At 35.4% G+C, this 14,720-nt stretch overlaps 1 protein-coding gene across 21 annotated transcripts in view; it reads right to left on the bottom strand.

Moving 5' to 3' along the window:
• The window catches only part of ARMC3 (armadillo repeat containing 3), a 101,616-nt gene that overhangs the window by 53,554 nt on the left and 33,342 nt on the right, over positions 1-14,720 (bottom strand). For all 21 annotated transcript variants that reach the window (XR_012030820.1, XM_072825391.1, XM_072825377.1 and 18 more), the window contains 2 exons: positions 12,631-12,825; positions 10,310-10,493 (listed from right to left, as the gene is read on the bottom strand). Coding sequence is in view for 20 of the 21 variants with exons in the window: in XM_072825391.1 (XP_072681492.1) it covers positions 10,310-10,493; positions 12,631-12,825 (379 nt within the window). In the remaining variant the exon portion in view is untranslated. The remainder of the gene's footprint in view (positions 1-10,309; positions 10,494-12,630; positions 12,826-14,720) is intronic.

The raw sequence follows: 14,720 nt of genomic DNA on the forward strand, positions 1-14,720 counted from the left end.
ACTAAACAAAATAAACACCTGTTTAACCTTTAGAACACAGTGATTATGCAAAATGACTTATGGATATTGGAATTTTTTTCTGTTCCCTAATATTATATTAATAATACAGCAAAGAAAATTCTAGGGGTGCTTTGGTAGCACAGTTGGTTAAGCCTCCGATTCTTTTTTCCTTAAGATTTTATTCATTTATTCATGAGAGACACAGAGAGAGAGAGGAGGGAGGGGGCAGAAACAGGCAGAGGGAGAAGCAGGCTCCATGCAGGGAGCCTGATGTGGGACTCAATCCTGGAACTCCAGGATCACTCTCTGGGCCAAAGGCAGGTGCCAAACCGTTGAGCCACCCAGGGATCCCCAAACCTCCAATTCTTGGTATCAGCTCAGGTCGTGATCTCAGAGTGGTGAGATTGAGCCCCACATGGGGTCTGTGCTCAGCATGAAGTTTGCTTGAGATTCTCTCTCCCCCTCTGCCTCTCCTGCTGGTGCTCTCTGTCTTTCTAAAATAAGCAAATCTTAAAAAAAGAAAAAAAGAACATTCTATAATAAGAAAAAGGGCAAGGTTCAACTTTAGAGAGAATTTATTTAATGCCAAACATGGTGTCTGGCATGGTGATGTGCTTACACATGCTGTCTTCACACCAAGGACAAAACTGCATTTATTTGATATTTATTTTAAATACACAACTCAATGTCTGAAGAATGCTTAAGGTATATAAACCGGTGTGCTAGATGCTTGAGAGAAGAGGAGAAAGTAAAAATGAGTAATAAAGTATAATCCTAAGTCTTAAGGATTTATAATCTTATATCAAAAAATCTAATCATTTCTTCTCTTGTTTACATGCTATTGTAGCAAAAATTAAAATAAATATTTAATTACTAAATTACCATCAGTATAATCTAAACATACATTAGCATAGTTTTCTTTATGTGAAAACAAATAAAATGATGACTCTAAGTACATACCATGATATTCATCCCATTTTAGAACTCTAAATGAAAAAACAAAGTATTTTTAATCTTCTTTTTGTTCCCTAATGTTTTTCTCTTGATTTTGTTTCATTTTCTTAATAAATGACAGCCTCATTACTATACTAAGCAAACAATGCATTAAACTAAATTAGAACATTAAAACTTAATTTTTTGTTTTGTGTTCTATAGTTAATTCTAAATAAGTTACATTTATTAAAGACATATACTAGAAAAAATGTATTAAACCAAACTCAGTTTTAATGCAATAAGAGGTAAAAGAGAATAGTTTGAAAAGCAACAGCTTACAAGTAATTCTTTGCTAATTTATATACAGTTCCTTCAAAAAAACGTCATAAGTTTGATTCTCCGTTAATTGACCTTCATAAACTCAATTTATATGATTAAAGCAGAAGAATGTGAGATATATGCTCTTAAGATGTTGATATACATAAGAGAAGACTGTTCTGTTAGAATAAAAATTTCTGCAAAAACTGCTGATACTAATTTACATCATACATAATTGTATGTGGAAGTAATTCATTACTTATATACACTGTAATTAACTTGTTTTTCCAGGAATATTCTCAGAAGTTATTGAAACTGGTTTTCCACTTTAAAGTTAACATATGATTTCTGTGTTCTTCCAACAATGAGTTTTTAGAATTGCCCTCTTCACAGAAGCAGAACCATCATCTTTGCAAACACTTCTGGCCTTTGTTCATCTGATACACAGCAATCTGGTCATAACTGGCACTAGCTAAATTACTAACACTTCTGTTCATTTGTCTTAAACCAATTATGAACCATGTCCTGTAATCCCATCATTTTAATCCCTTGCTCCTTTCATTTAAAATTCATTTTCAGTCAGGTCAAATCTGTTTTATAAAAATGTTGTGATTAATAGTTAAATCTCAAGTAGGTGGCTTCTGAAATGTTTTAAAATATATGTGGTCCTGATTAGTATTCCCTGAAGAAACAAGATCTGAGAGTTTTCTAGTCTCTGACCTAAAATGTTTAGATTTATAATTAAGACTTCCCTGAATCTAAAGCTCTAAATCAACTTTACTAAACAGAACACTCTCAACGTAAATTCTACCAGGAAAATCAGCCAAAAAAAAAATTAATTTGTAAAGACTAACTTTGAAGTATGTAGTGTTGCATTCAGAAAACGGTATATATGCAATTATTGGAAAGATTTTTTTTTCAAAATAATCTAAATACCGTGGGCAATTAGTTTCTCAACCCTGCTGGGAGTGTTCTCAAAATCCAGCTGTGTTCACCAAACCTCAAAAGTGCTGACTGCAGTGTGGCTATAATAGATTTAAAAGATGAATTAACATATTAACCAAGTTCCTTCATTGAATTGCTACACCAAGAAGTAAAGTATTCACGTTTTAATTACACAAATAATAAAGATGGCAAGGTAATTATGCGACTAATAGAGTAATGTCTTTTAAAAATAACATTTGCACAGTATCACTAAAATAAAAGCAGGAGGTTTTGTAACTGGAAATAAATCTGCACGTAATAATGCTTTTCTTCACCCACTCTTGGAAGTTGCTATTGTGCCACCTTTGCTCCTGCTGGGATGTTAATGCCAGTTCATAAACCTCATGGCACTGTGGTAATTAACACCTTCCTCCTCCTGGTGCCAGGTCAAAGGCAGACTGATCTGGGCTTTCCACTGTGGGGACACATGCTACAAGTACTCAACAAACAAAACTTAAAGACTGTATATTATTAAGGGTTGGTGTGTTTCAACTGTGTTTTCGACATGCAATGACAATGCCTTGCCTAACCTACAAAAGAATGTTCGATGATGATGGAAAGTAAAAAAAAAAAAATTATAGATGAATACTGATGTTATTTGTTAAAATTTGCTTATGAATGAAGTTTTCTAACTGCAAATATCTTCTCCCATTCAGTAGGTAGTCTTTTAGTCTTGCTGAGTATTTCCTTTCCTGTACAGAAGCTTTTTATTTTGATGTAGTCCCAATAGTTTATTTTTGCTTTTGTTTCCCTTGCCTCAGGAGACATATCTAGAAAAATGTTGCTACAGCGGATGTCAGAGAAATTACTGCCTGTGCTCTCTTCCAGAATTTTCTAACTGTGGAAAATTATTTTGAAACTTAATGACTATTTATTTTAAATACAGAAATATTAGGATATCACTTTGTTAATCCTTATTAAGTTTTTAGAGTTTTTAATCATTGTTACTAATTACTCTAAAATAAAGCATGCTATAGCTGGCTGGGTCTGGCAGAGAGAAGTCAAGGCAGGCTAGAGTTGATATAAAAAGGGGTAGACGAGAAACATAGGTAGGGTTTGCAAAGAAAGAACAGTATAGAATGAAGATGGTTATTGTCAATCTGGCCATATAACTAGCATAAGGACATACATACCTACATGCATACATACATAAATAAATAAATGAGCATAATCAGGTAAATGTTTGTCTGTAGGATGTAGGAGTTGAAAAGTCAATGTCAAATTCTATAAGGACTGTTTTGGCACAACAGTAGAAGCAGAAGTCACATGCTTAAGGTTAAGGGATGGAGATAAAATGAAGAGGTAGAGCTATTTAAAATTGACTAGTCTTTCAAAGAAGTTGATTGAGAAGAAAAGGGGGGAAAAGCCCTGGGGCAGGAACAAGTCAGGAAGAAAGAAATATTCACAAACTACTGGTCAATGAACAATTATGGTCTCCTCAGAATGTTCCAAACTTGTATCAGCTTCCTCCAACATAACCAGTGGGACCAGGAGAAAACAGCACATTAGTGTTGTGATGTCACCTAAGAGGAAAACCCCTTCATCACCCAAAACTGGGGTGACGGATTCTAGTGCCACATCAGTTGAGGGAGTAAATAGGCAAACGGCATCCTGTATGTCTTTTCTGTTCATTACAATGAGGCCTAGGCAGACCACTGCTCATTCTACGGTGACTAAAACATTAAAAAAGAAAATTATGAGTGTATAATAAGTATAGAATAATGAGACAGAGACATGTTAAAATAATAAATATTCTTGGGGGAAATATTAAAACTAAAGCAATAACCAAAAGTATAATAGGAAAAAAAAGTTTCCAAAGTTAGGGAAAAAAGAAAAAACCCACCAATAACAAATCCAAAACATGATTTGGTAGACCACAAGGCTTTTCTATGTTGTAGGCAGGGAGTGGGAAGTGTGTGTGTGTCAGACACATTTTGACAAAGTTTTTTTTAACTTCTAGGATAAAGAACTCTACACAAATACAAAAAGAACATAGATTATATAGAAAAGAATGGAAATCAGACTGTCATTAGACTCAGACACTACAAAAACAAGGTTTGTAGAAATTTAAGAAAATGCTATGGTGCAAGGATTCCAAACTCAGCTAAACTGCCATATGTGTTTGAAGGCAACAAACATGCACAGTGAAGGTCTCAAAAAATACCACTCTTGACTATTCCTGAATACATCTTTTTTAACTGAAAAAAATACTCCAATTGAGAAATGAACCCAAAATAAAAACCTTAGGAATGGGTATGTTTTATGATGAGAAATTTACAATGTACATTGAAGTGGATTCAATATGTAAATAATGGTAAATATGGATAAAATTGAGCATAATGGCAAAGTGACTCATTAAAAAGAGAACTCTGTAGATTTTAGAGAGGAGAATCTATAATGCCCTATGAAATTTACAAACATCAGGAAAGCAAAGAGTTATGGAAGCAAAAATGCTAGCTATCTTAAATAACTATAGTAACTCTATCTTCAAAATAGTCATTTAAAATTTCTTTTAATCTATATAACAAAAAAGAAAGAAAGAAGACAAAGAAGACAACATAGAAAAATAAAACATAAAACATGGTGTCAGGAAGAAGGTCAAACAAATATAATCATTGTAAAAATAAATCTAACAATGGTTCATCATCTTGTCTTTGGATCTAGCAGTAGTGATGGTTTCACAATGTTGCTAATCTGTGGAGACCTCACCAACTTTGTTTGTTCCCTTAGCCCTAATTATACTTCTGACAATAGTCCCTTCATTTGTCTCTTTATTTAAACCATCTGGAGTTTACAGAGCTGGTTTTTGCCAAGACCATATTTGATGATAAACTGCAATCTTAATACCAAATTAGAATTTAAGGCTAAAAATCAGTTAAGTGAGTTTTTAAAAAAAATCAACAGTGGATATACAATAATATTAAATAAAGCAAAGTTAGTTAAAATAAAATTACAAGAGAAACATCAACAGAAATAACATAGTGAGAAACTTCTAACACACTACTCTTTTGTGATAGATCAGATACAAAATAAATATGACAAAAACAGTACAATGTAATTTACACAGTTAAACTAAAAGTAAATATCAAACTCTACATTCCACTGGAAATACATCTTTTTTCTATTCAACAAATATTTATTCACTTATTTTAGTCATTGTTTACCTTTATCTTCTACAATAGTGCCTTGCATATAGCATGCATAGAATAAATATTTATTAAGTAGTAAGCAAAGAGCATATCTTTTCAAGATTTCATAAAAGGCTTGTATACATCGATTATATACTAGGCCTCAATGAAAATGCAATATTATTTTCAAAGCAAAATTTATATTTTTTAAACTACAAATCAAATGAAAATGTTAGAATTTATTTTTTTTAAATATTTTATTTATTTATTTATGAGAGGCACAGAGAGAAAGAGGCAGAGACACAGGCAGAGAGAGAAGCAGGCTCCATGTAGGAAGCCCAATGTGGGACTCAATCCTGAGACTCCAGGATCACACATTGAGCTGAAGGCAGATGCTCAACCACTGAGCCACCCAGGTGTCCCAAAATGTTAGAATTTAAAATGGAAGACTTTGAGCTTTGGGTCCTGATGGAGAAATGGGATCTGGGGTTCACTGTAAGTCTTTCCCTCAAAGTATTGGCCCACTTTGCTGATGTGGTGCAAGAGGCTGATTATAATACTTGTTTCATAAAACTGAAATTGAAAATAATCATAAGATATAACCAAATCTTTATATTACATAAAATGATAGTGCATGTTTTTCAAATGCTGTTCATGATACATATCACTCCACTTCAAAGAGTGAATCATAAACAAGAGAACATGCAGAGAAAGTAAGAGGATGATTACAGGATAGCCTACAGACGTGATGTATGGTGAAAAATGAAGTAAATATAGATTCTTCAGTCTGGAAAAATGGTGGTTAGAGGGAACATGAAAAAAATCACAAATGGCATAGACGAAATAAATACAGATTTAGTCATTTGATTCTAAAATAAAGAGTGAGGAGACACAGTTTGGAACTGGAATGTAGTCATTTTAGAGCTAACATAAGGAAGTAGATTCATAAAGCATTAAGTGCCAGATGGGCTTTAAAGTCTATCTGGTTGAGTTTCTTTGTATTACAAATAAAGAATGGATTTCAACAAATGGTGATAGGAAAACCAGATTTCTACATGCAAAAGAATGAAGTTGGATCCTTACCTTACACCATATACAAAAGCAACTCAAAATGCATCAAAGACCTAAACGTAAGAGATAAAACTATAAAATTCTCTTTTTAAAGATTTTTTTAAAAGATTTTATTCACTTATTTGAGAGGAAGGAGAGAGAATGAGCAGGGGAGGAAGGGACAAAGGAAGAGGGAGAGCAGATTCCCTGCTGAGCAGGAAACCTGACTCAGGGCTTGATCCTCAGAATGTAGAATTGTGACCTGAGCCCAAGGCAGACACTTCACTGACTGAGCCACCCAGGTGCCCCAAAACTATAAAATTCTTAGAAGAAAACATAGGGGAAAATTTTCATGACATCAGATTTGTTAATGATTTTTTGGATATAACACCAAAAGCATAGGAAACAAACAAACAAACAAAAAATAAGTTGGACAACATCTGAATTAAAAATTGTGCATCAAAGGACCCAGTCAGGGCAGCCCTGGTGGCTTAGTGGTTTAGCAACACCTTCAGTCCAGGGCGTGATCCTGGAGATCCAGGATAGAGTCCCACATCGGGCTTCCTGCATGGAGCCTGCTTCTCCCTCTGCCTGTGTCTCTGCCTCTCTCTCTCTCTCTCATGAATAAATAAATAAAATCTTAAAAAAAAAAAAAAAAGGACCCAGTCAATAGAGTGAAAAGGCAACCCAGAGAATGGGAGAAAATATTTGCAAATCATACATCTGATGAAGAATTAATATCCAGAATATATTAAGAACTCTTATAGCTTAGTAAGAAAAAAAAATAAACAACCTGATTGAAAAATGGGCAAAGGATTTAAATAGACACTTTTCCAAAGAAGATAAACAAATGGCCAATAAACACATGGAAATATAGATCAACATCACTAATCATTAGAGAAATACAAACCAAAACACAATAAGATGCCACCTCATACCTCATACCCATTAGTGTAGCTACTAACTAAATAAATAAAACAGCAAATATTGGTGAGAAGGTAAAGAAATTGGAACCCTTGTGTCCTGTTGATGGGAATGTAAAATGGTGCAGTTGCTATGGAAAACAATATATCATATCCTCAACATATTTAACACAAGATTAATCATATAATCCAGCAATTCCAGTCATGAGTATATACCCCAAAGAACTGAAAGCAGGGACTTGAAAAGCTATTTGTATATGCATGTTCATATTATTCATAGTAGCCAAAAAGTAGAAGTAACCCAAGTGTCCATTAATAGATGAACAAATCAGCAAAATAGGCTATATACATACAATGGAACACTATTCAGCCTTATAAAGGAAGGAAATTCTGATGTATGCTAGAATATGGATGCACCTGAGGATAAGTCATGCAAAACGAAATAAGCCAGTCACAAATACATTGTATGGTTCCACTTATACAAGTATTTAAAATAGTCAAAATCAAAGAGACAGAAAGGATAGTGTATGTCAGGGACTGCAAGATGAAGTGAGGAGTTAATTGTTTCATAGGTATAGGGTGTCTGTTTTGCAAGATGAAGAGTTCTGGAGATGGATGGTGGCTATGGTAGCACAAAAATGTAAATATACTTCATACCACTGAGGTTAAAAATGGTTAAGATGGTAAACTTAATATTATGTGTATTTTACCACAATTTTTATTTATTTATTTACTTTAAAGCCTATTTATTTATAATTTCTATACTCAACATGAGGCTGGAATTCATGAGATCAAGAGTCACAATACTCTACCAACTGAGCCAGCCTGGTACCCCTTTTACCACAATTTTAAAAAGAAGAATAGAATTTATTTCCTTTCTTTTAATCAAAACCAGCTCCTCTTCTTGAGTTCCCCACTTCTGTGAATGGCACCATTCTACTCCCAGCTGTCCCAGCCAGAAACCTGATCTTATCCTTAACATCATCTTCTTCCTCTTCAAACCCATGTAGTCATTTAACAAACACTTATGGGCGCTCCCAATGTGCCAAACACTGTGCTGGTGGTTCTCCTTGCAAATGTCTGTTTCAGGATGCTTTCACCCTCCCTCTAGATTACCACAGCAATCCCCTTCCTGGTCATTCTGGATCTGGTTCAGCACACTTCTAGTCTCTCCTCCATTTTGCAGCAAGAGTGCTCGTTCTTTAAAAGTGAGTATCTGTAATGGTCCCTCACCTCTCTAAGCTACTTCAGTGGTAACTTCAGTTGTCATCAAAATAAGCTCCAAAGTCCTTACTTGGCTTCTATCACCCATTAGCATCTAGCTCCTTATTACTTCTACAGCCTTCACTGTCAGTTTTCTGCTGCATTCTATTCAACTAGCCATTCTGGAAACTTTCAGTTCTGGAATTTACCATGCTCTGTTCCTCCTCTGGCCTTTATACACTGTTCCTTCTCCTTGGAGCACTGGTGATCCTTCTCCATCCCACCAGGACTTTCTTTGCCCACCCAATTTCTATTATTCATTTTAGATCCTAGCTTGTAAATCACCTATGTCAGGGAAACCTATCTGATCCAATTTGACATTAGGTGCCCTGCCCCAAGGTGATTCTGTTCTTCTATTATCAAGCACATTTAACACTACAGTGTGATCACTTATTTCCTTGCCTGTTCTGGGTTTATTGACACAAGGTGGAGGCTCACTAAATCATTAATAGGTCCAGAGAGGCTATGGTTCACTCATAGTCACAATCTAGGTCATTTCAGTTCCAGTAGTGAGGACTCTCTACCCAGTGCTCTTCCCCTTGCTACGTCACATGATGAGTAATAAAATAAATAAATAAATAAATAAATAAATAAATAAATAAATAAATAAATAAGCCCTATCCCAACAGGGGCTGTGACCATCTTGAAATGGTCCAACCACACTAGGCAATAGAGAAATTGCAAAAATTTTAGGCTTCGTATTGTCCATGTCTTGCTATTGCCCTTTCTTTTGGTCCCAAACAACTAATAAGTCCTGGGATAGTTGGAAAACAGAACTGACCAGGTTTGATGAGATCTAAATTCCATTTGACAAAATGTTGAATCAAGCAACTTTTGCCAATACCGAAAACCTTAATTTTACAGCCTGGTTAGATTTGGCATTTATAGTGTAACTCACAAGTCCCCTCTATGTTAACTATGTGCTGGATGATGAAACTCAGCTTATCGCAATAAAATTCTGCCTTGAAGAAATCAGTGTGGAATTAGAAGGAAATGTTTCCCATAATATACACATAGACATATATACAGATGTGAGTATTATGTTTAGAATACAAATCACTTAAACAAGTCAAAACTGTCACTGTTTATAAGAGGAGTGATGTGGAAGGGGGAAAATAAAATCACTTCTTTTATTAAATAAAATACTCCAAATATACATAAATTAAAACTATAATTTCATCTTCAGTGCTTTTGATGTAATTAATCTCTCATATTTTACAGATTTATGCCAACATAGCTTGCCACTGAAATGAAAATTGTATTATGTATATAGTATGAGCATATTATTTTTCACAGCTATATCACATGGCACTGCTAGTCTCCAGCTGAAGTTGAGATTACTGTGTAGATATCATGCCAAATGTGGATATATTGAAACAATGTTTTCAGGATCACAAACAATGGATGGATTCTGTAAAATTTCAAAATCAAGAGAAATAAAGGCTTGAAAAACTTAATTTAGGAATGAGATAGCTTTTTTAAAAAAAAATTCATGTTTAAATCATACTGAGTTTATTAAATCCCTGACAAAGTAATCTCTACTTTTACTCATTGGCATTGGGATAAATTTTGGCCCTAAATAGTAAATACGGCACTATTCTCAGATGACCAGTTAAAAGCAGACAAATACTCTAATGTTTGTTAGTACTAATCAAAATCAAGAATAAAAGAGGAAGTATGTGTGCTTAGTTTATATAAAATCAGACATACGATCATAAGCTGCTTTAGTGATTGCTTTTGCTGCATTCTTCTGAATATCAGGAATTGTAGAGTTTTCTGCAAATGATAGGAGCTTCTTAAGAATCCCTGTCTGCTGAATCAGCACCAGAGTATCCATATCTTCAAGGCAATTTGCCATCACAGAAAGTGCTTCTGTATGAAGGTCATTCAATTCCTAATAATAAAAGCAAACACTACCTTAGAAAATTGTACTAAAAGAGATTGGTACTTCCCAAATTTTACTGTAAGACAAAAGTCGGTCAGAACATAATGCTGTTACTTTGTTGTGACAGATGCCTGAGGAAACAGTTTCGTTTATGATGAGAACATCCACTCTCCCTCACAATTTGCCCCATCTTCTCTTGTTTCCCCTGCTCCAAAATGTTTCACAGATAAAAGATAATTACTGGACATTTCCAGTCATGATATCCAAGTGAAGTTGCTCATATAACCCCCTACCGACAACAGTTTTAAAATCCGAAGAAAATATTCTTTGAAAAAGCAGACAGAAACTGAAAGGAAGTATATTTCTTAAAGTCTCCTAGGGGTAGAGGGAAGTATTCTGTTTGTGGCCCTCTTGCCCAGGGAATCTCCTGAATCCCCAATGCTTTGGAAAACTGTGGCCTTATCTGAACAGCTAGATGATTAAAGTGGGAATCCTTAAAGTGAGAGGAACATAGAAAGGATGCTCCACCATCATGTGATCCCACATAGCAATGCTTCTGATCAAGGAGCTCACTTCACAGCAAACAAAGGATGGCAATGAGCCTATGCTCGTGGAATTCACCATTTTACTGTGTTCCCCACCATCCTGAAGCAGCTGGCTTGATAGAATGGCCTTCTGAAGAGGTTTCTCCCATAGCCAGTCATGGTGGGTCCGGGAATCAAGGGGTGGAAATGGGTGTGGCACCAGTCATGATTATCCCTAGAGACTCACTAGCAACATTTTTGCTTCCTGTTTCCCAGACCTTATACTCTGCTGGCCTAGAGGTCTTAGTTCCAAAGGGAAGACTGCTTCCACCAAGAGACACAACAATAATTCCACTGAACTGGAAGTTAAAACTTCCACCCAGTCATTCTGGCCTCCTCGTGCCTCTAAAGCAGGCAAAAAAGAGAGTTAGAGTGCTGCTGGGGTGACTGATCCCAGTCACCAAGGGGAAATTGGACTGCTGCTCCATAGTAGAGGTAAAGAAGATTATATTTGGAATACAGGATGTTCTTAGGGTGTCTCCTAATATTATCAAGCCCTATGGTTAAGGTCGATGGAAAACTACAATTACCCATTCCAGGCAGGACTACTGATGGCCCGCCCAGACCCTCAGGAATGAAGATATGGATCACCCTACCAGCTAAAGTGCTTGCTGAGGGCAAAGGGAATATGGAATGGGTATTGAAGGAAAGTAGTTATAAGTACCAACCACCACCACGTGGCACTTACAGACAAGAGGGTTGTAACTGCCATGAGTATTTCTTCCTTATTTTGTTATAAAGAAGTGTTTATGTGTGTATGTATGAAATATCTTTGTTTTTTCCCCTCTTATCCTGTTAGGTAACATAAGATGTATAGACTTTAAAAATTAGTATTTATTATTAATTTTACATCATAGTATTTAAGTTATAGGATATCAAGGAGAAGAGTAAACATCATGCAAGGACATTGCATCCTCTTCTGGAGAAAGGGTTGTTTTGGTTGTACACAGGATAGCTATATCATGCCAGACAGAAGTAAGACCTGGTTATTGCTCTTATTTGGAGATTAAGTATGATTTAAGGAGATGTGTATGGGTGTCAAATTTATAAGGGATGGACTTGTGATGACTAATTTTCATGTTTTAACTTGGCTAGGCCATGGTATCCAGATATTTGGTCAAACATTATTCTAGATGTTTCTGTGAAAGTATTTCTTTAGATGAAAATAATATTTAAATCAGTAGACCAGGTACAGCAGATTACTCTCCACAATGGGGAGTAAATAACTCTTCTTAATTTTACCTAGAGAAAATTATGGCCATAAAGCTTAAAAGACTAATTCTAGGTATTTCAGGAAATCATGAAGAAGATCCTAAACAAGAATCTAAAAATCTTACATTTCTAAACCAGATTAAAAAAGAATTTTATAATGGACTTTTATCATTAATCTGATTTAATCATGCTGATAAACAATGTAGCAATAAGCAAATTAGTCCATTATACTTAGTACTAGACTTAAATATATTAAATTTCATTTTTAAAATTGTTCTACAATTCATATTTTATAACAACATTTAGAAGAGATACGTTTCCTTGTAGAGAGTCAAACAAAAGTTAGATACCTTAGTTTCTAGGACTTTAATAAGGTGGTCCACTCCTTGACTGTCTCTTAGCATTGCTCGTGCCTCCTTATCATTAGTAATAACACCTAAGGTTTTGAGAGCCAACAACTGGATAATTGGATATTCTGACTTCAAGAGATCTAGTATTGAGGGGATTGCATTTAGTTCTTGAAGCATAGCTCGACACTGAAAATCCTGCCATGAGATACAAATAATCAAATAAGTAACTTTTAAAGCAAAATACAGTCAGTCTCAAGAATGAGGAAACTCTATTTTCTAACAAAGGACATTATGAGTTATAAATTTCAAATCTTTTATTCCAGATTCCCTTCCAAAATAACTCACACAAAAAATAAGCAAACCCTCAAATGACAACACCTAAATATTCATGTTAGCTATGCAAACATTGTCAATAACAGGAAATAAATATGATCTACGACTTTTGCAATATCTATTATTTCTTTATTACCCAGCAAATTCCTTTTATTACAAATAGCATTACAATAAATCTGTGCATAATCAAATTCTTTTCACACTCTGTACCCTGTTTCAAATAGTATTTGATAAAATGAAATGATGGCATCAATTCCTTATTATCTTCATTCAAATGGAATGCTTATGAAATGCTTACATGCACACAGTGCTGTTGGCAGGCCCTGTACACACAAATTTATATCAGGTTTAGTTCAGACACAACATGACCTTTATTTAAGACATTTACAATATCAAGGGTCATTAGAGTCTAGATGAGTTGCACTACATTGTGTGTCTATAATTGTGTGTGTGTGAGTGGTGGGAGAGGACTAGTTGTCTCTATGAACAATGGAGAAAACAAAGCAAAAAGTCATGAAAAGCCCCAAAACTCTGACTGCTGAATCATGACACTTAAAATCAAAACATCATAAATGTAAAATAGTATTAAAGGTGGAAAAACCCTACTAACACCTTAGCTTTTCTCTATCTCTATTTCTTCAATGGATGCTTCCTACAGACATAAAAATTATGGGTTGCTCTTTGTCATAGGTTGAATTGTGTCCCTCCCAAAATATATGTTGAAGTCCTAACCCTCAGTATCTCAAAACGTAATCTTATTTGGAAACAAGGTCATTGCAGTTGTCATTAGTTAAGATAATGTCATAGTGGAGTAGGGCAAGTACTTAATAGCATCTTCCTAAGATTGGTGTCTTTAAAAGAAGAGGAGACACAACAGAAGGGAGAGATTGCAATGATGCAGTTGCAAACCAAGGACCTCCAGGGACCAATGGCCACCAAAAGCAGCCAGGAAGAGGCAAGGGAAGATGCTACCCAGAGTGGCCATGAGAACATGGCCTTGCTGACACATGGATCTCATATTTTCCACCTCTAGCACTGTGAGAAATTTCTGTTGTTTAGAGGCACTCAATTTTTTGTTATATCAGTTGTAGGAAATTAATACACTACTATTAACTAGTAGTTTCATTGTGAAGAATAGCAAAGACAAGCTTTTCATTTCTGTTTGACAAAAAAAAACCCAAAACCAAAAAAACCAGAGAAATAAAAGCTATGAGGAGTCTTGGGATGAAAGATTCTAACACATTGACAAATTTACTTAGGTCTATGTGATGAGAGAAGGTAAACAGCTGAGCTTCCTGCAGAACATCTCCCTCAGGGAAGAACGGAATAGAGGCCAGTGAGTGCCCAGCCACGTGGCAATGACTTTTAAGGCCACAAATGTAGGTATACTTTTGCTGCCTTTGGGCATGGGCCCATTTCTCTCTGTTTTTCTATATAATTTGCCTAGATAATCGGCCTCCCAATGAAAGGGAGGCCTCACCTTCACTTCGCTATCTCTTCCTTTTATACTCCACTGCTGGCTATTTAAAACAGCATTTTTGTATTTTCAGTTGATCTTAAGCTTACCAAATGTGTGTGAGAATTGTTCAGGAACCTGAGCCAGAAAAGAAGCAGAGAAGGCTGTCCAAAGTGTCAGGAAGCTGACCTGCTGTAGGTATGAGAATCTGTGTGCCTTTTGGGGCTGCAGTGGGGACAGGGTCACAGAACAGCACAGGTGGAAAGGCCAAGGGAGACTGTTTCTTTCCATAACCAAGGAA

Source organism: Canis lupus, chromosome 5 (assembly GCF_048164855.1).
Source record: "Canis lupus baileyi chromosome 5, mCanLup2.hap1, whole genome shotgun sequence".
Lineage (NCBI taxonomy): Eukaryota > Metazoa > Chordata > Mammalia > Carnivora > Canidae > Canis > Canis lupus.